We start from the raw sequence: 21,067 nt of genomic DNA on the forward strand, positions 1-21,067 counted from the left end.
AATAATAAGTTATAGAGACAGAGAACAGATCGGTGGTGGCCAGAGGCAGGGGGTGAAGAGGGAGAATGGGCGAAAGAGAGGAAAAAGGGGGGAAAAAAAAAAGAACAGGGATAATGAACTTGCACCTGAGCCTAAAAGGGCCCTGGGAGACAGAGAAGCAGAGAGAAGGGCAGAAAGCCAGATGGAACACGGCCGTGAGGGCCGGAACACACATGGTTTCTACGGAAGACGTTGGCCACATTGGCTGGGGCCTCCCTGGCCCTGGAAATGAAAGGCAGCTCAGCTTCGACTCTCGAGGCCCTCCAAGACCCCTGTTAGTTCCCAGGTTTATGTTCTCCGGGCTGCCCCCGTCCCACGATACTAATTTCTGTGCATATGCTTTCACTGTTCCTTATCCAGACAAACACCTTACCTGTTTTAGTTTGATTTCCCCCAAGCAAGTACCTCACACTAAGCATGTTTTTTTTAGTGTAGTGCACTTTACTGAAGACTTGGGCTTAGGTGGGTTGAGGTGGTTGCAAGAGAGTGACACAGATAACTTTAACCTATTACCTTCTAATTATTAGTCTGATGATTTGTTTGGGTTTTCTATTAAGATGATATCATCTACAAATTATAATAGCTTTAGCTTTACCATTCAATCCTTATAAGTTGTTTTTCTTGTCTTAGTGCTCCGGCCAGGACCTCCAGGGTAATGAAGTAGAGGTAAATAGAAGTAGTGATAGTCTTGTCTTGATCTTCGTTTTAAAGAAATTATTTTTAATTTTTTATTATTAAATATGATACTTACCAAAGGTGTGAATTCTTATAAATACCCTTTATTCAGGAAGTTCCCCCAAAGTTTTTATCGTAAATAGAAGTTGGATTTTCTAAAATGCTTTTTCTGCATCTGTCGCAATGATCATCTAATTTTTTCCTTTAATCCGTTTATATGGGTATGGCATTTATAGGTTCTCTAACGTTGAGCCAAAATTCTGTTCCTGGAACACACTCAATTATGCACGACTTCAAACGCAGCATCAGATACACCTTGTCCTCCAGCCATCCCCTGGCAGGCCAAGCCCATATGTCCCCCCTCCCCACCTCTCTCCTTGTCCCCTGTCCTCTGCCCTTGGTCAAGAGCAAAACCTCACTTGGTCAAGCAGTGCAGCTGAGCCATCTCTCTGACGCCCCAAGCCCCTGCTCACATTCTCAAGTCATAGCTAGGCTTCTGCCTTCTCTGTCCCAGAGCCTGGTTGCTCATCCCCAAAACCTCCTTTCTCTTTCAGAATCACAGCAACTCTGATGTAGTCTCCATCAACTGCAACGTGAGGCTGGCCCCCAACCAGGAAATCAATTTCCATCTGCTGGGGAACCTGTGGTTGCGGTCCCTAAAAGCAGTAAGTAGAGCACCTGGGCTAGGCTAGCACGAAGAAAGGGAAGGAGGTGGGTGCTGGAGCGTCTCCCATGTGGGGAGGGGCCAGCTTCTGACAAGGCCTCTGATTACACAGCTCAAGTACAAGTTGATGAAAATCACAGTCAATGCAGCCTTGCAGAGACAGTTTCACAGTCCTTTCATCTTTCGAGAGGAGGATCCCAGCCGCCAGGTGAGCCCCTGGGACCCCTGCAGACCTGGGCTTGAGCCCAGCCAGCTTGGGAAGGGGTTGCCCCTTCCCCTACAGTTTTCCTACACCCTCTGCTGTATGTTCCTGCAAGAAAGAGATGGACAGACCTGCTAGTAGTTAGTGTAGCATCTGGGGAGGGAAAAAAACAAGGCAAATAGGCCTTTAGGGGCAAAAGTGGAGAGGGGGACAGAAATAGGCATTCTCGCAGTACCCCGGGGGCACCAGGCTCTGCGCCACAACAGCTCAGTGGGGGGCAGAGGAAGGAGGGGAACCTGCATATTTTACACTCAAGGAAACTGGAACTGGAGCCCAGGCCTGCTTGCCTCCAGAGGCTCGATGATTGGCTCCAGCAACAGTGAGGCTGTGTCTTGGGTAGCCTGGTTGCCTAGAATGACGATTCCACTCCTGTCTTCCCCATCCATTCGCACCTCAAATTTAATGAAATGCACGTGACCTTTACTTTAGAAGTCTGGTGTGAAATGAATTGGTGAAGGCCAAAGGATGAGAGATGTCTTGGTATTGCAACTCTTTTCAAATCGGGTAAAACCAGACTGTCGCAGATCAGACTGGCTTGAATCAGAGTCTAGGAAAGGGGTGGGGCTCTGTGCAGTGCTCTCCTAGGAAAATGAGAAAAGCCCAGTCCTCTGGAAAGAGATGGACATTTCAGCCATGGAACACCATGGAACACTGCTGCCCTCCACTGGTCATGTCCCCAAACTGCCAGCCTGGGCTCCAGGTGAGCATTCCATACCAGATGCCTAACAATCCCCAGCCCCACCCCAGGAGATGCTGGAGAGCAAAACAGACATGGGCTAGAAGCCAGACCTTAAGGAAACACACAAGTACCCACAACAAACAGGGCGGGGTATGCCAGGCAGAGGGCTAGCAGGGGCGAAAGCCCAGAGGCAGCACTCGGGGAACCCAACTAAGGAGCATTTTTGTTCGTTCATTCATTCATTCATTCATTCATTCATTCAGTGTTTGTTAGCTGTCCCTCGTTTGACTGAGGCCCCCTCAGGGATACAGAGACGACTTAGGCAAACAAAGGGACAAGGACAACAAAGTAGAGATGCAGATCTGCGGATGAGAACAGGTGCTGGGGGTAGGAGGTGGTCAGACCAGGGAAAGCTTTCTGAAGACAGTCCACTTGAACTGAATCTTGACAGATATGTTAGAATTTCCAAGTGACCAAGAGAGATGAGGAGAGGGACAGACACCCCGCCACCCCCCGCCATATACAAACTACCTCTCTCTCCCCACGTTTGTGTCCTTTAAGTGAATTCTCCTTCTCCTTCTACTACCCACCCCACAAAGAAAATCCCTCTTATGCTTTCTAAATGCTTCACTTCTCTTTCTGAAATCCAGGAACCCAAAATGTAAGCCCCTTTTGGCTCGGCTCTGAGCTAGGTGTCAGGCGTAGGGAGGCAGAACAAGGTCCAGCCTTTGGGAAAAGAAAGAGACCTGCCATTTGTTAAGCCCTAACTATGTGCAGGCACTGTAACAGATACCTCATGTGTTATCTGTGAGGTATGATGCACCACCCCCATTTTTCAGATGTGAAAACTGAGGTTGTGTGAGATAAGGCAGAAGGGGAGAAGAGACTTGCCTCAAGCTGAATCATGACTTGGTGGCCAAGCCAGGACTCTACCATGCTGTTCCAGGGGTTCAGTCAGTCAGTGGCATTCAACATGTTGACCGAGCTCCTACCCCGTCCCAGGCTCTGTTCCAGGCACTGAGGATAGAGCAGTGAACCAAAACTGATCTCCTGCAGTTGACATTCCAAGAAGGAAGAAAGGCAATTAATATAAACATATACAATGTCGAGCCGTGATAAGGTCTGCCCAAAGAGACACAGGCATGTAAACATGGAGACTCAGTGTGTGCTGTTTTATACAGGGAGATTGAGGAGAACCTCTCCAATAAAGGGACATCAGACAGAGACTATGAGCCGTGCCAGCAGAGGCCCTGTGCAAAGGCCCTACAGCAGGTCTGTGCTTGGCACATTGGAGGCCAGGAGGCTGGTGAGCTGGAGCAGGGGAGCTAGAGAGAGAGTAAGAGATAAGATTAGTGAGGTAAGTGGGGCCAGAGAGTCTAGGGCCTTGCAGGCCAGTGCAAGGACTCGATTTTTTACTTTGAGTGAGATGGGATGAAGACATGGGGGATCTGAGCCCAGCAGAGCATAAATCTGGCATCCTCTGGCTGCTATGCCGAGAATAGACTGTAGGGGGCGAGGCAGAAGCAGAGAGGCAGTTAGATGGCTATTGCAGGCTCCAGATGGGAGATGAGCGGTGCTCAGATCCAGGAGGTAGACCTGGAAGCAGGAGGAGTGGCCATATTCCGGGTGTTTCAAAGGTAAAAGGGACAGACTTTGCTGATGGAGTCCATGTGGGTATGAGAAATACAAGGTTTGTGGCCTGAGCAACAGCAAGGATGATGCTGTCATTTGCTTTGATGAGAAAGACATTGACAGAACGAGTTTGAGGGTGAGGAATGGGATCAAGAGTTTGTTTTGTTCATGATGCCAGGCAGGCCAAATGACCTGAGTGACCACCCAGGGCTGCATTGGGACTTTCATAGCCCTGGGCACTTTTGCTTTCAGGTCTCCTTCCTCCATAATATTTATATATGCTTTTTTAAATTACTATTTTATGATGTCCACATAAAGATAAATATAATCCAAGCAATATTATGTTCATTTTTTGGTCACATAATTAGAACCTTGTAGCTTAGAATTAGTGATAGCCCCTAGGACACATGGCAACAGATATAGAAAGGGGAAGAATATATGTTAAGAATTTTTTATTGGTACGTAGGCTTCTTCTGAGTCTGCTGATGGCAACTTTGGAATACTAGACTGTTCAAAACAAGCTATTCTAGTCTATCCTATTAAACTTTTTTTTCTCTTATCCTTGTAATATAGACTTTAAAATCAGCAGTTTGACCCTGATAGGAACCATATTGGAAATTCTTAATACATTTAAAACATAAAAAACAGTTCTTTTTAAATTTTACTCTAACCCGGTATTTTAAGGACCAAAATTAAGGATAAGGGGCCCAGTGCACAATTTTTTTCTCTTAATCCCAATAAGCATGTCTATAATTGTATTAGATTATATTTATTTTTTTCTTCTAACTTTAAAAGAAGGTAGATCATGTTCGTGGGTCCCTAACAATGCTGTGGGCCCTGGGCCCCGTGCCCACTGTGTAAGTTGGCCCTGAGCTCACCAGGAAGTGACTGTAGATAAAGGAGAGGTCCAAGGGTGAAATCATGGACATGTCCACATTTAGAAGTTTGGGAGATGATGAGGAAGCAGCAAAGAAGACAAGAGGCAGAAAATGTCTCAAAGAGGAGGTGGGGTCACCTTGATCACGTAAGTCAGGTGTCCACTGTGAAGGAGTAGGGAGCTCTGAGGCCTCTGCAGGCTGCGTGCCACCCATCCCTCCAGCATCTCCCTAAGGAAGGGAATGCAGACCTCCCAGCAGATGCTAGCTGTCTTCTGTGTTCTGGCCCTGCCCCAGGTTCTCAAAGGGACCCTCTGAACAGTAATGCTGTTGACCTGGCCGCCTCCCCCGCCCCCTCCGCCCCTTACAGATCACGTTTGAGATCTCCAAGCAAGAAGACTGGCAGATCCCCATCTGGATCATTGTGGGCAGCACACTGGGGGGCCTCCTACTGCTGGCCCTGCTGGTCCTGGCACTGTGGAAGGTGAGGGCCCCCACAGCGTGGCAGTGGGGAGCAACATGCTGGCTAGAGGGCCCAAGCCTGGGGATCCAAACTCTGGGCTCTGTGGTCACTCCCCCACCTTCTCCCCCCATGGGAGCTGACACCGGCTCAGCCTCTTCCCCAGAACTTGCCTGCAGCCACAGCATCCAGCCCTCATCACAGCAGGCAGGTTGGCCACCAGAGAGCACTCAACCTATGGCTCTAAAACTTTCGTAGGTCCCTTGAAAAACCTGCTGAAAGCTAGGGTTTCTCTCATCAAACAAACAAACAAACAAAAAAAACAAGTACACACACCGCAAAACGTCTGTAACAAAGTCATGCTGTTAACAAACCCTCCAAAGCCCTTCGCTGTCTTTGAGCCTCAGGTTAAGAAGCCTTGGTCTCAGTCTCCTCCTATCATAGATAAGGGGAGGGGGGCCCAGAGAGGAGTGTTTACTGGGGCAGGGTCACACAGCATGACTTCTTGCCTTACTGATCCAGACTTCATTCACTCTGTTCCAGCACCCCCTACCAATTAAGTGGCCCATTATCAGGCCCACAAGGGAGATGGGGGAGAGGGCATCCTGAAAATAAGCTTGGGTATTTGGGGAGCCTTCTGAGGGAAGAAGCCTTCAGAGGGTTAGTGGAGGGACAGTTGGGAGGGGAGTTAGGCCTTATCCACTCTGCCCACCCCTGAGACTTCTGCCTTTGCCTCCCCACAGCTCGGCTTCTTTAGAAGTGCCAAGCGTAGAAGAGAGCCGGGCCTGGACCCCACCCCCAAAACACTGGAGTGAGGCTCCTGAGGAGGCTGCGAGTTGACGGGGGCCAGGTCCAGGTGGTGTGCAAGCCCAGGCTGGTGGCCCCACTGAGCTGGGGCAGAGAGGATGCCAGCTCGCTTTGCACTTGACCTCATCTGAAAAACAGAGCCTGCTCCCTCTGAAGGGAACTCAAGCCAGTTTTAAGAGGGCCTGCCCTACTGGGAGACGTAGACGCGTCCAACACACATCCCTAGGGATTCAAAGGGACCCCTCCCAAAGCACACGCCAAAGCCTCCCCCAGGCTCTGTGGGGGCATTTGCTGCCCCCAACACTAAGGTGCTAGGAATTCCTAATCATCGCTATCCTCAGAAGAAACCCAAAGAGAAAGACTGCAAATGCAGACCCACTCCGCACACTCCAGGCCTCCAGTTCCGATAGGACCCAATGGGACAGCAGATCTGAATTTTGCACTGTCCTACCACCACCACCCCCATGCTGCCAATGGCTCCCGAGTCACGCCCACCCCTTCCCCAGGCAGGAGTTGGGACCCCAGAGAACACCCTGAATAACCGGAGCCCAGGGTCATGATGGTGACAGCTGCTGGCCAGGGATAAAGACTCTGGAAAGTGGAGACTGTGACGGATAGGCAGCTGGGACCCAGGATACGAGGCACCCACCTGGAAATGGGAGGCACCCCCATGCGTTCACACTGATTGCCACCCACACTCCCCCACCGTGCTCATCACGCTTGTCACCCTCCCCGCCCCACTACCGCCCCTCCCAGCCACTTTTGTTCCCAGGTACATCCGGAAGTGGAAGTGTGTGGATGATGCAATCCCTAGGGCTCCACGTTCCTACTGTGTCTTCCCAAGCAGCTGCCCCCATGACTCCTGGGCCTGGCTGCAGGCTGGGCAGCAGGGATTAGGGGTGGAGAGCCTCCCCTTCCTGTATCATCCCCTTCCTAAGCACACACAGCCTCCCATCCCTACCTTCTGTCTACCCGTGCACAGAAGGGCTCAGCCATGGCTGCTGAGGGGTCCTCTCTGGAACGCACTGAGTAAGGCCTAGGCAGGGAACCCCAACTCTCTGCTTCCTCGGTGGCAAATATCCGGTCCACAGGCCCATGAGACAAGTGGTACCACCAATGCTGGAGCCCAGAGGACAAGAGGCACGCCTGGTGCCCAGCCGAGTAATTTATGCCTTAACCTTGTTCTGAGGTAGAAATGAAAGGGGGATACATCAAAGGCATCTGTCCCCCTGTTACACAGTATGACCTTTACTGTCATAAATATTTTTAAGAAATTTTTTAAAAAGTGTTTAAAAACAACCAAGGTGCTGACTTTCATTTCTGTGGGCAGAACATGTCCTAGTGAGACAGCATTCTTTTCTTGGAGAAGAGGTAGATGAGGAGGGGCTCCCTGCTTCCTTGCCGTTATCTCTAAGTATTGAGAAGGGACTTGTTCACCATCTGCTCCCTGCAACATCCCCTCCAAGTGGCCGTCTGGTCAGGGATCGACATCTCCAATGATAGAGCACTCCCTCCCTCCCAAGACCACTCATTCCATCTTTGTCCAGTTTGGATGGTCGAAACCCGCTTGTCACTGTGGCCTCTACCCCTTAGTTCCAGCTCTTCCCTGTCAGGCCTCCCAGACTTCTCCAAGCTAGCATCTCAGTGCTGACCTTCTTACAACCTGAGTTTCTTCATCGTCACACACAAGCTGCTCTTAGACCAAGTTGTCTCCATCCTGTTCTTGTGTCATGGTAATCCCAAGAAGCCAGAAATAGAAACTCAGAGATTACTTGATCTGGCTCCCCCCAAAGATGAGGATCCTAGAACCAGAGAAATTAAGAGGTAGCCCTAGGTTACATGGCAAAATAAACTAATCCCAGGACAGTGCTCTCTCTCTCACACCAGACTGTCGTTCTAGCCCAGCTTCAGAAGGACTTATAGTGAAAGAGAAGACATTGATACAAAATAAATCTTTATGGGAATATTTTTTTCTCAAGTGGTGAAACCAAAATCAGAAGGAAATATTTTGAAATCATATTTCATATGAGTCATTGCCCCCATGAACAGAGTAACCTGGCTGAAGGGGAATGGATGAACCCACGCTCAAAAGTGCTTTGTTTGATTTAGCACCATGTCTTTAGTCAAAACCCATCAACTCTGAATGTTTTTATGGAAACCTGACTTTTAAAGACTGATGTTCACATTTTAAAAAAAATTTACACGTGCCACCCCACTGCAGGCCAAACAAAATGTACCTGCAGGTCAGATGCAGCCCAAGTGTCGTCAAGCCCTCGCATTGTGTCGCTCTCCTCTTTCTCTCATCCAGTCTCCCTTTCCAAGTTATTTGCTCTGGGATATAAACATCCTCAGACTGGCCTTGAGTGCCTGGGAGGGCAAGCAGAGAAGATGCATTTTTGTAGGGAGCGAAGCCTCATGCTAGAGCTCTTTCTCAGGCCTGGCTACACTTTAGAATCACACAGGAGTTTTAAGAGATACCTAGGCAAGGGCCTGCCCCAGGAACTCATATTGGTCAGGAAAGGTATCATTTTGTTTCAAAGTTCCACTGGTGCTGAGAGTCGAGGTCAACAGGCAGGTGACCACACACGCTAGAAACCAAACAAGAGGTGAACATGGCACCAGTGACCATCTATAATGAGTAATGGGAACTGTGCTCTCATCGTAATGTTTAAATGAACTCAGCTCCATCCTGACGTCTGGAAGACGTTCTCATGCCTCCAAGTCTCCAGAGTGGGATTTGCTGCAGATTTTTGTCTGAAAGGGGAAATGAACAGCAGTCTCTGAATCAATTTTGGCATTTAGTGGCAAGCAATCCAAAATGCAACCTCAAATCAACATTAAAATTCATATTGCAGTTCACACATGGATGTTATTAGAAATGTTCTATCTGGTAGTTAAGAATAATTATGATAGAGCTAAGAGCTGAACTCATCAAGTGTTAACATGAAGTATAACCAACTTTAAAATGGTTCATTCTTTTAGAACAGTGGTCCCCAACCTTTTTGGCACGAGACTGATGCTCCTGCGAGAATCTAATGCCTGATAATTTGAGGTAGAGTTGAGGTGGTGTGATGCTAGGGCTGGGGAGCAGCTGCAAATACAGATGAAGCTTTGCTCACCTCCACTCACCTCCTGCTGTGCAGCCAAGTTCCTAACAGGCCACGTATGGACCAGTAAGGGTCTGCAGCCTGGAGCTTGGGGACTCTCATTTTAGAAGCATTACTGGCCCATCCTAGACACTATTCTAAACAAGCTGCTTTGACTTCCAAGCAAGTCTGAAGCAAACAAGTACATAAGAAAAAACATGCCAGGGGCAAGGTCTGACTCTTGTAAACCAAATTACCAACAGAAGGTGCTTTTAGAATTTGGTCCACAGATTGTGGGGATTTCTTAAATTCGAGGCTCACTGTCTAGTAGAGGAGAAAGACCTCCAACAAGAAGTTATGAAATGAGAAGTGCAAGATGTCCTAGATGGTTTCACTGTTAGTTCTGACATGGTGAGACCCTATGCAGGACGGGGCAGGCCCTCAGGGAAACTGAGGAGCAGACCTTGGGGATATCCGAGAGGGTCCTCAGGCCCTTGTGCTATCCTAGTCTCCGGGAAATGGACATCAATTATGGTGTCTGTCAGTTCTGGCCAGGTGAGCTGTAAAGGAGAAATCCAGACAAGAGTGCTGCTTCTCTCTGACATTAGATAGTGTGGGCATTCAAGCTCACGGGGCAAATTGTGCCTCTTAAAGTAGATTACGTATCCAGGGCTGAGCTTCTCAAAGTGGGGTCCCAGAGCCACCTCAATCAGAACCACAGACTAAGATCCACCCATACCTCCCAGATCCAATTTCTATGAGGCATTTTCAAGCACATTAAACTTAGAAAACCAGCAATCTAGAGCCATAATATTGTTATTCTCTAAACTTCAATGTCAGGTTCTTAAACAATGCAGCCTTTCTCAGTCGCCCTTGGGCCTATTTTGGTGGCAGCTCCGCCAAAAAAAACCCAGCAAAACCCCCCAAAGAGTGGAGTTTCTGGGTTTTCCTTTCAAGGAAGGAAGGTACAGGAAAGGTATCAGGTAGAAGGGGCAAAGTGTTAATTCAAACACAACAGAGGGAGAATGACTCTGCCAGGGGGAATGTGAAAGAGCTTCTGAGAGATGTGGAACTCACCTTTCCTAGAGGGCTTTAAAAGACAAGTTGCTATCTCCATCAGCAGTCACAAGCTTTTACTGTCAATACTCTCTCAGAATGAGACACTAGACTTGAGTCAGTTATCCTGGCTTCAAGCCCCAAGATGCCAAGCAGCCTATAATAGAAACAGCTGGCTCACTCACGTTCCTTTTCTGGCCTAATGACTCACTGCAACCACACCTCACTGCAAACAAGAAGTGGCCAGGTCTCTCCACCACCAGATGTGCCTTGGGTGACTTGGCTTACTATGGCCATTAGTGGTAAATAATCCCATTTTCATTCAACAACACCTTGGCCTCTGTTTTTACCTTTGGTTAAGGTCTTCAGCCTTTTATTCTGTACTTCTTACTATTAAAAAAATCCCCCAAGTTATCCTTACATTAGTACTAACATCAACTAGGCACTTCTCAAAGAGCAGTCAAGCTTAATCGACCACAAGCTTTTGTGTTACTGTCTATTCCATTAGCTTTGACATCACACTAAAGTAGGACACCATGTTCCAAAACAGACACTGAAACAGAACAGAGGAGCTTTGCTGGAGGCCTGGCACCTGGGCGGCTATGGAACTTTTCAACAAGATATAGGCTAAAACGTACCTAGCAAAGGTAGAGTATGAGCAGAAAAATATTTTTTTAAAAAATGATGGGGTACCATTCCTTAATGGACTCATTCTTTGTCATTAGTTTTATATGTTGTTATCTCCCTGGTACTCCCACATTAAAAAAAAAAAATAGGCAGCAACTCAAATGATAATGTTTTCTGAAATGTTTCAGAAGGTGGCCCAAGCCAGAATCAGAAAGTACCATCATAAAATTTTATTTGGGAAATTAAAGTTTGAGGAAAAACAGAAAATCAGATTTCAAATAAGGGTGGGCACTCAGTTGGACAAGCAGCTTACCAAGGGCAGGAACAGTCTTTCTTATTATTGTATGCACACCCCTGGTATAGTACTTGACACACAGTAGGTGCTTAATAAGCATTAATTTCCAACAGTTAGTTCCCACTGCTTGAGGCAGGAGCAAACCCCAGTCCTGCTATCAGGACTAAGCACACCAATTTACAAAGCAAAGGCAAATCAGAAAAATACAATTTTGTCTAAGTTTGCCAGCAAGCTTTGTGAACCACCTGAGGAGGAGAAAAAGAAGGAAAGAAGAGGAAGAAGCCATAAAAGGACTAGAAAACACAGCTAAAAATGATTTATGTATGACCTTGGAATGTAGACAACCTTATAAGCAGCAAGAACAAAACTCAGAATTCATTAAAAAAAAAAGTCTAGCTACCTAAAACTTTGAAATTCTGCTATAAAAACTACTAAAGTCAAAAAACAAACTATAAACTGTCATATGACAGAGAAAATTTCCTTAAACTTCCAAAGAATTTCTAATAAGAAAAAGACCATAAGCCAAAAGCAAACAAAGAAATGTAAAGGTCAGTAAATATATGAAAGTGTTAACCTCATTCATAATAAAGGAATGGAAATCAAAACCATGAAATACTATTTTTCATCTATCGCCTTGGCAAAAACTAAATGATTAGGTAATATCTGATGGCAATAAGGGTGTAGGGAGATGGAAGGCAATTTGATAACATCTACCAAGATCTTAAGTCACTAAACCAGAAATTCCAGTGCTAGGAATGAATTTGTTCTGTGAATACAGTATATTAGGAAGTTCACTGAAACATTATTTGGAGTATCAGTAAACTGAAAACCTAAAAGTTCATTAATAAGACCTGGTTAAATAATTTTCAGGTACACTCACAGAAATGCTATGGGTTTTTATATATATATATATATACCAAAACGAGGGGAAAAAAACCTAAGATATAGTAAACGAAAAAGACAAGATGCAGAAGAAAGGTAAAAGTCCACTTGTATTTTTAAAAAATGAAAAGAATACATATATGCACAGAAAATTGGGGGAAGCTACTCAAAAAACTAGTAATGGTGATTACCCTCTGAATAGTCCAAATGGGAGGCAGAGAGGGATGAGAAGGGAATTTTGTTTCTCCTCTATTTGAATTTTTCTTTACTGAATTCTTTTCCCATGCGCATGTATAACAACTTTTTTCCCAAATGAATTCAGCCAAAGATCATCTCAGCTAAAGCACAATGAACAATAAAGACACAAACTTCGAGGTAATTTTTTTCAAACATTTACTGAACACAAACACCATTTTTTTCCTTTTACACAGCAATATTGTTAGTTTCAAATTAGCTGGGCTATTAGGACTGTAGACTACCATGAAATTAAAAATAATTCTACATGTCAAACTCAAATAGAAAATGTCATGCAATATATAAATCACTAATAGACCTCTGGTGCAGTCGGCAAGTTTACTAAGTTTATTAAAGTCACGTAAATGGTTTGTTTGACAAAAGTGCACAATAGAATGACATCACTGGTTTGTTATAAATCACAGTGAATTACTATAATACAACCATTTAGTTCCTCTACATGGAGGATTGTGGGATGGGGCGAATATTACAAAGGACAGGATCTTTCAACATGTTAGGCCAGTCAGATTTTACTCCCGAACTATGTACCTCTGAAAAGATTGGTTAGCAAAGCTGAGGGCTTTTTTCCCTCATATTTTCTCCTCTACCAGTTACTAAGCAACAACAAAAAAAAAGCCATGCATAGATTTTACAACACTTGATTAAAAAACAAAAAACAAAACAAAAAAAACAGATACAAAACCTTGTTCACTTCATCACTTGGCAAAGCTTGCATCTTTGCTCCTTCATTTTTCTGATTAGGCCATACATCATGTGACTCAACCCCCTAAATGAAAAGTTGTTAATAATTTAGCAATACTCACCCCTGCACACACATCAAGATACACTCCCCATAACCATCAAGTCAGTGTCCCTTCCCTACACATTAACACAAAGGAACACACCACAAACCTAGGACTAGAGACCACATTTATAGTTTTAAAAATTAATATATCTATCACCACTATCAGTGTAGTATTTATTTTAGATCCCATACCTGGGGGAGGGAATGCTATAGAACCCAGCCCATCTGAAGATTTGGGCAAATCTGCCAGAAATGTATGAGAAAGCCCTGCAATGAGCCATACGTAACTGGGAGCTTTCTACTTTCCAGAGAAGGTATCCAGAGCAGAGCTGTGCATTTTCACAGTAGCAATGAGCACACAGCTTAGAATCTTCTGAACTAGTAACTTTTCATAGAGCAAAAACAGAGTTTAGATTTCTTTAACCCATTTTAATGTTATAGTATAGTCGGTAAGGAAAACAGCATAGTCATCTGTATATTAATACATCTGGCTAGTCTGAAAAAGAACAGTTAAGATTTTTACAGAAAATCTATCATAAAAACAAGTCCTTTATACTTTTATCCATCTATTCACTAGTTCGATCTGTTTCTAAAACCAGCAAACTGTAATCTAAGGTCCAGCAACTCACTCCTCACCCTGCCCCAGTCCAAACAAAAAAAAATACTTCTGCTCGAATAATCCAAAATGGTCTTATTTATGGAGGAGCTGCTTCGACTGTAATGGAAACTGGTGACAAGGTGTTGTTCCCTTGGGATTTTAATTTTCAAAAACGCTTGCCAAATGCAGAGTTCATTCTTAGGGAGCTGCTGCTTCCAAATCATCTTTTATTTTACCTAGTGCTATCATACCTAAGTTTCTCATAATTACTAGTTATTAATCAATGATTGTATCAAGAAACAAAACCCTTCCCGGAAACCAGCAAGACCAAAGCTTGCCTTTTGGTGTTTGTCTGTTGGAACTGCCCACAGCAAAGAACCTTAATGTAGTTAGACTGTGGCCTACTAGAGCAATCCAGGGTAGACTTAAAAAAACAATGTTGTGTCAGAGTTCTTATGCCAAAAATGCCCTCATTCTTTATCAGTTGAGGGGACAGATTTGCTGCCTGTTCCTTGAGTTAAGTAGTTACCTAAACTTGAGAACTCAATTTCACCAACTATATTAAAAGCATAAAACCAAGCTAGGTTTCACATGTTTTGCCCAGGGATTCATCCACCTGGGCCTCTAGTTCAACCAAATTTATGACAATTATTGAGCAAGACAAAAGTTCTGATTGAATTTGTAATGTTATCAAGAAAGACTTACAATCCAAAGGGTAATCTTACCAATAAGAAACAAAATGACAAAATGGCTGGAAAATGGACAGCCTAAAGTTCTCAGAGAGCTGAGATACAGAACTACCACCTTTCTTACCTATTTTCCTTATAAAAACAAACAAACAAACAAAAAAAAAACTTAAGCTTGGGAAGGGTTTGGCTAAACATTTAAAAATAATTCTACCAAAAACAAATAAAAACAGGCATGTAGATCACTTGTTTCAAGAATGGTTTTATACAGGTGTTTCACAATACAAATTTGGATTTATTTTACAAGACAGAATTAGATCCTTAGCAATATAGTATACAATGTACTACTATACTATAGTAAAAAAAAAAAAAAAGTTACCATTAGAGAGTTCGTAGTTTATTCCACTGTCTTCAAATTATTTCTCTAACTTTGTCAACATTTCAGTCAGCAGGTTTACTTTCTCTAGCATTCAGTCCTCCCTTCTCAAAAACACTATCATTAAATTTTGATGTCTAGATATATACATATAATCATTATCCTCATTTTATAAATAATATCTAAAACAGTGATGGTCCTGGGTAGCCAACGCGATGAAATGTTTTTTAAAACATGCAACATTATCCAACATTTTAAGTTTTGGTGTTTAAAAATCATATACATTAATAATGGAACGAACTGAATATCAAGTGTCATAGCCATTCCTCAAACTGTCAAATAAGCAGGCCTTTTCTCAAATGTATAGGGTCTGGTCTGAGCTGTGGAAAGGCGTGATTCACTCACCTTGAGGAGGTGTATTTTCTCTTTCAGTCCATGAGAGTTGCCAAAAGCAAGGTACAGCATTTCCTTGATTCACACCAGGAGGATCAAGGCCAATAATTTTCGAATTAGGGCTCAAATATCTCCCTTTAAAACATCTTAACAATCTTACTTGTAAAAATCGCAGGTTAGGAAAACAGAAATATATTATCATGACAGAATTTACCATCAAAACATTCCTAACTGAAGCAAGAAGACACATGAAGTATAACTACAGTAGCTGTAAAAGTATCTCGCACTCTTGGGGGAAAAGTTTTTAAAGTTCCCCCTTCTAGTCCCTCCCACCCTTCAAAGTATTTCATTTTGTGGGGTATCACCATTTTATTTAAGGCCCCTAGGTGCAGATTTTGGCTTGGTCATTATGTTTTATACTGATCTAACTGCAACCTTTCGCTTATACTTCAAAGAGCAATATCCATACATAAAACTGAAACTTTACAGGTTTTTTTTTAAGTTTGTATCTGATGTTGCTACATCATTATAATGCTTTTCATTAACGAAAAAAAAAAAAAAGGCTGTAGATCTTCACTTACAGTACCATGCACTATGAGTAGCTAAGGCATTCATTTGGCACTAGAGAGAAAAATACAGTTATAGCTAATTTTACTTTATCATTTTTAACATTAATAAAAATAGGTGTGTACCCTTTACTTGAATTTCTGTGATGCTTAAAAGATAATCACAGAATACACTTTTAGTCTGACACTTAAAATGTTGCCATTTAAACAAAACAAAACAAAACAAAAATCATAAAGACCTCTGTACAGCCTGTCAGAATAAGTGACATTGTGTGGTTGAAAAGTCTGCAGCTCTCAGACAGAAATAGCTTTCAAAGTGGCATTGCAAATTATTTTCATCATCAAAAACATTAATTTCCTATACCACACTAGTGATTTTTCTACTTCTTATCACAGACTAAGTAAACAAAGTGAAAAAATGAAAAATATCCTGGTTCCTTTTCATCTGTCATACACACCTTATTGGGGAGGCACAAATAATGCCCTCTGGAAAAGTAGTTTCCAAATTTTAAAAGATACTACACAGAAGGAAAGGGAGAAAGGAACAAAAATAGAACGTGGAACTATATATGACAATTTGTTTCACAAAAAGCACAGCGTTCATAATTTTTACATGTCTGTGAGATGAGTCAAATGCAGACTGCTGCAATTTAGATAAACTATATTAAAACAGAGACTTCAAAGAATTTTAGAATTCGAAGCCTAAAGGCAAATAGTCCATCAATATCCTCTGAAAAGTTGCTTTAAAATTATTACTACTTTGTATATATCACCTAGCATAATGCGACAATTTCAATGGATTTAACTTTATAAATTTGCAACTATTATTAATTAGCACATTTTTCAGATTAATCTGCAGCTATATTTTATTAAATCCTCCTAGTGTAATGTATTATCACTCCACATAAATAATGGAAGAATGTAAATTACCTACAGCAGTTTGGCATGTGCAGAACACCTGCATTCCATTACTTTTAGTGTTCTTTTGTAGTTGTTTTTCCTCATGAAATCCTCAAACCTGCTGCAAGGATAACATGCTGACAAAGGCTTAACAGAAATACTTTTGTAGGCAGTTTTCAACATTATCAACTTCAAATCATAAATGTTCCTTATTGCATAAACAAAATATTTTATATTCATTCCTTACGAAAAGAAAAAAAGAAAAATAGTTAAGTAACCAATATTCAAACACCTCAGTTACACCTAAACAATGTGGCTTTGTTTCAAGTGTATCTGCAATCAATTACCCTATGAGGCAAAAAGACAAAATACAGAACTAAGGAAGGATGAGGAGAGAGAAAGGTAGTGGAAAGATAAGCAGAATTTATGAACACATAATTCTATTGTCTGTGATTAAAGTTCTTTACTTTTTAGCACCACATTAAACGATTTTACATATCCAGTCACTTAATGAAATCCAACAAACTCTTCAAGAGTTCTGGGGATCTGGTCTTGGTAGTTAATGTCATTAGCCCGAACTGCTCGGGCAGCCAGGCACTTGAGACTCATCTTCATTTGAGTTTTAAGTAGTATTTCAGATACCCCAGTTGTACTTTTGTCTAGCGGAGTCTTATTTTGTTTATTTGTCATGTCAGTGTGAGCGCCAGCTTCAACTAGGCTAATGATGATAGAGTGCAAGGTCAAAAAATCACTGATGGGCCTGTTGTACTGAACGATAATATGCAGGGCACTGTTCCCCTCATTGTCCACAGCATTCACCTCAGCACCACAGTCCAGCAGGAGCTTGGTGACAAGCGCATTTGGAAAGCTGCAGACATCATTGGTGTGGAAATCATCAACTGGGGTATTCGAATTGACAGCTAGATGCAGCAAGGTGAAACCTTCCCGAGTTCTGGGATCAAGATGAATCAGGTTGTAGATCTGCTTGTTAATTTTGCACTGATCTTCTTCACTGCACTGTGTTTTGGTGGAGATGCACACTAAATACAGAAAGGTATAGAGATTACATTCATAATTGTCCATAGCATTGTGGACATCAGCATCTGAAATATTTCGTACTCTGTTCATACTCTGTTCTATTTCCAAAACACTGCATCTCAAAACACATTCTATGTCTGGGGCCTTCACAGTTTCATTCAAATGTATCATCTGTGAGAAAACTTGAGCAAATCGAAGAAGATCTTTGTGGGTATTCCTGTTACCTTTCTGTCTGAGGTGCAGGGCGTGAAGCCACAACTTGATACACTGTTCAAATTCCATGTTATCTGCATAAACAGCTCCCCTGTAAATGATGGGATGAGAAACATCAATATTGTCGGCACCTAAAATCCGTTCCCGAACTATAAGGCCTTCCATATGAAGAGCATCTCTGTCCTGCCGAATGGATTCCAGTTCCTGAGGATTTCTACATTCAGTTCTATTCCCATAAGCATGGATTGGTGGGAGGACCTCTTTCTCAAGAATATTATCACCATCTTGAAACCTCTCCAACATGGCTAAATATAAATAGTGGTATGTCTTCATGATGTCATAGTTCTCACGGTCATTTGCAAAGGAGGCACCCAAGAGTTCCAAAGCTTCAATCCGACTTCTTCGGTCACAATCGGCATGAGAGAGCAACAGTTCGACAACATCGGCTTTACAGCTTTCAGCAGCCACTTTTAATGGTGTCATCCCATGGCCGTTCACTACTATAGCAGCACGCCATTTTATCAGCTCTTTTACAATGTCTATGTGCCCAGCTTCAGCTGCAAAGTGCAATGCTGTGGCTCCACAATGTGCTTTAGCATTGGGATCAGCACGTTGTTCTAAAAGGTATCTGACCACATCAGTGTGTCCCTTATATGCTGCAATCATTAGGCAAGTGTTGTCGTACTTGTTGGCAATGCTGATGTTGGCATTATTTTCAACCAAGTATTTCACAATGTCCAGTCGGCCATCAAAGCAAGCTGCCCGCAGGGGGGTTGAGTTAGTTACTGTAGTGTGGTTCACATTGGCTCCATGACTGACAAGAAGTTTAACAACTTCAAAATGTCCTGCTCCTGCTGCACACCAAAGAGCAGTGGCACCATCAATGACATATCTATTTGTGAAAAGAACAAAGAGTTAGAAACTGGAAGCCACATACCCTAATATAAGTTTAAAGAATGTATTCATTTGCACTGACCAAAACTTCAAAGTACAGAGTATTAACAAAACATTAGTTTTGGTGAAAGTAAAATCAAGTAGTTTAAGTAAATCGCTTTGCATAGTACTTGTACCTAGTACGAGCCCTATAAACATTAGCTATTAGTGTTATTACCAAAGTATATAAACCTAAAAAAAAAACCTTTCTACTAGCAAAAGTAAATAAATTTCACATGATTTCTAACCCTTCTTCAAATTTTCATACAATGACATTTTCAACATTTCAAAAATTAGACAGTTTTATTTGAAAGCATCTAGTAATTATGCCTCATTAATATTGAATCTTAGTAAGTGTACTTCTCAAATAAGGGTCGGCATTTATTATTTTCAGAACTGGCTTCTGGAGTGCTTTCTTGTGATACATCCTTAATTCCCATATCTATATCTAACATCTATATTTTTGACAAAGTTGTGAAGTATTATGATACTGTGAAAACCATTTTATGGCTTCTACATGTTAGATGTAGAAATAAACTACCAGATTTTTCTGACTTTTATATTTAACTCATTTAAAAATAGGCAATGATGAGATATTTTTGAAATACCATTTAATAATAAAGTAAATGTATTTGCAAAAAAGAAAGAGTAAATAAATTTCACAAAACACAGAGGAAATGTATGGAGGTGTGTAACTTCTTTACCACCAAGCTGATGCACTGGCTCTTAAGAGAACACAGCATGTTCCTCCTTCCTAGTATTCCTTGGGTACCTGTTTCTCTCAGTAAAAATGCCTCTCCAATCCCTATATTAACACTGTGTTAGAAACTGCTTTAGGGAGAAAAGTATTTAAGCAGAACTTTGCCCTAAGATTATCTAAGCTATTAGATATTATACTTACTCTATACAGCAAAGAGAATGAAACAATTACCGCTCCTTCAACAATGTGGATCACATACACATGATGCTGAGCAAATCAAATGAACATAGTACATATTATATTATATTATTACATTTATATACGTATACGTGGTGTTAGAAGTCAAGGTACTGGTTACCTTTGGGGTGAGGTAGTGAATGGCAGGAAGCACAACAGGGACTTTATTAAACAAACATGTTATTTGTGAAACATTTATATATACACTTTTAATCAATGTATTTAAATAATGTAATGTCTCTATATGTTATACGTCAATTTAAAAGTCTAAAAAATATATATGTATATGTGTGTATGTGTATACTGTGTGTCTGTGTGTTCCTCAACTAATCCATTGGGGAAAAAATACTAACAGCAGGAAACAACAAGCACTTTCCAAAAACCAAGGAGGTATCTTCCTTGGCCTTCAGTCTATGATTGGACTTTGAGGCTTTATAGTCACCACTTACTTACTGAGTGTCTAAGAAGTGCTAGGTTCACCACTTATATAAAATCAGCTTGCTAGTAGGCCAATCTTTCTGATCTTTTCAATTTTTCCCCAACCTCCATTTCCCAACTTTTCATCCTATTCTTGACCATCAGACCTAAAAGTAGATTTTTGCTGGAGATGCTCAGATCTGCTGTGCTAGAACCACTAAAATAAGTATACATACTTGGAAGTATTAAGGAAAAAGGTCAATCAAAAGCAATATTCACTAGAGCAATGAATTACCAAACACCTCACTAGTGAGCTTCTCACTATACAACCTTATAACACAAGTCAAATTATACCTCCCATGCAGTGAAAAAAAAAAAAAAGAGTACAATCCCTCTAGTAAAATATAAACATCATAGTTTAACCCCAATTAACAATACTCCCAAAACAACACTACTATTTCTGCTGAAAGTAAAAAACCCACTTTATAATAACTCAAAAGCAACTACTTATTCAATGTCAATATGACACAAATGTTTATAAGCAAAGCCTTAAAAGTTACGTATGTGGTTACCTATAGAGGAAGGGTACAAGATTGACTGGAAATGTCCTATATCTTGATCTAGATAGTGGCTACATGGATGGATATTGAGGAATAAACTCATCAAACTGCACACTTAAAGTTGTGCATTTTACTACAGGGAAGCTATACCTCAAAAAAAAAAAAAGAAGCCTACTTAAGTTTCTTTCAAATTTTTATTTTTAAAATGCCATTTAACTGTTAATTTTTTAAACTAAAGAATGAATCAAGAAAATAAGACATTATATCCATAATACGTTTTAGTGGTTGCCAACTATACCTTCTGCAAACAATTCAGTTCAATTAAAATTCACTTAATACATTTCTGTCATGATTATATCCACAGAGTTCAAA

At 41.9% G+C, this 21,067-nt stretch overlaps 2 protein-coding genes across 2 annotated transcripts in view; one reads left to right on the plus strand and one right to left on the minus strand.

Moving 5' to 3' along the window:
* ITGA11 (integrin subunit alpha 11) overlaps nucleotides 1-6,101 on the plus strand; it is a 122,142-nt gene extending 116,041 nt beyond the window's left edge. Inside the window, exons 26-29 of the mRNA XM_023526817.1 lie at nucleotides 1,269-1,379; nucleotides 1,491-1,586; nucleotides 5,197-5,310; nucleotides 6,030-6,101. Of these exons, the coding sequence (XP_023382585.1) occupies nucleotides 1,269-1,379; nucleotides 1,491-1,586; nucleotides 5,197-5,310; nucleotides 6,030-6,101 (393 nt within the window). The remainder of the gene's footprint in view (nucleotides 1-1,268; nucleotides 1,380-1,490; nucleotides 1,587-5,196; nucleotides 5,311-6,029) is intronic.
* Nucleotides 6,102-12,415: 6,314 nt separating this feature from the next.
* The window catches only part of FEM1B (fem-1 homolog B), an 18,932-nt gene continuing 10,280 nt past the window's right edge, over nucleotides 12,416-21,067 (minus strand). Inside the window, exon 2 of the mRNA XM_011385857.2 lies at nucleotides 12,416-18,740. Within this exon, the coding sequence (XP_011384159.1) occupies nucleotides 17,105-18,740 (1,636 nt within the window). The 3' untranslated portion in view covers nucleotides 12,416-17,104. The remainder of the gene's footprint in view (nucleotides 18,741-21,067) is intronic.

The sequence above is a fragment of the Pteropus vampyrus genome, unplaced genomic scaffold (assembly GCF_000151845.1).
Source record: "Pteropus vampyrus isolate Shadow unplaced genomic scaffold, Pvam_2.0 Scaffold15, whole genome shotgun sequence".
NCBI lineage: Eukaryota > Metazoa > Chordata > Mammalia > Chiroptera > Pteropodidae > Pteropus > Pteropus vampyrus.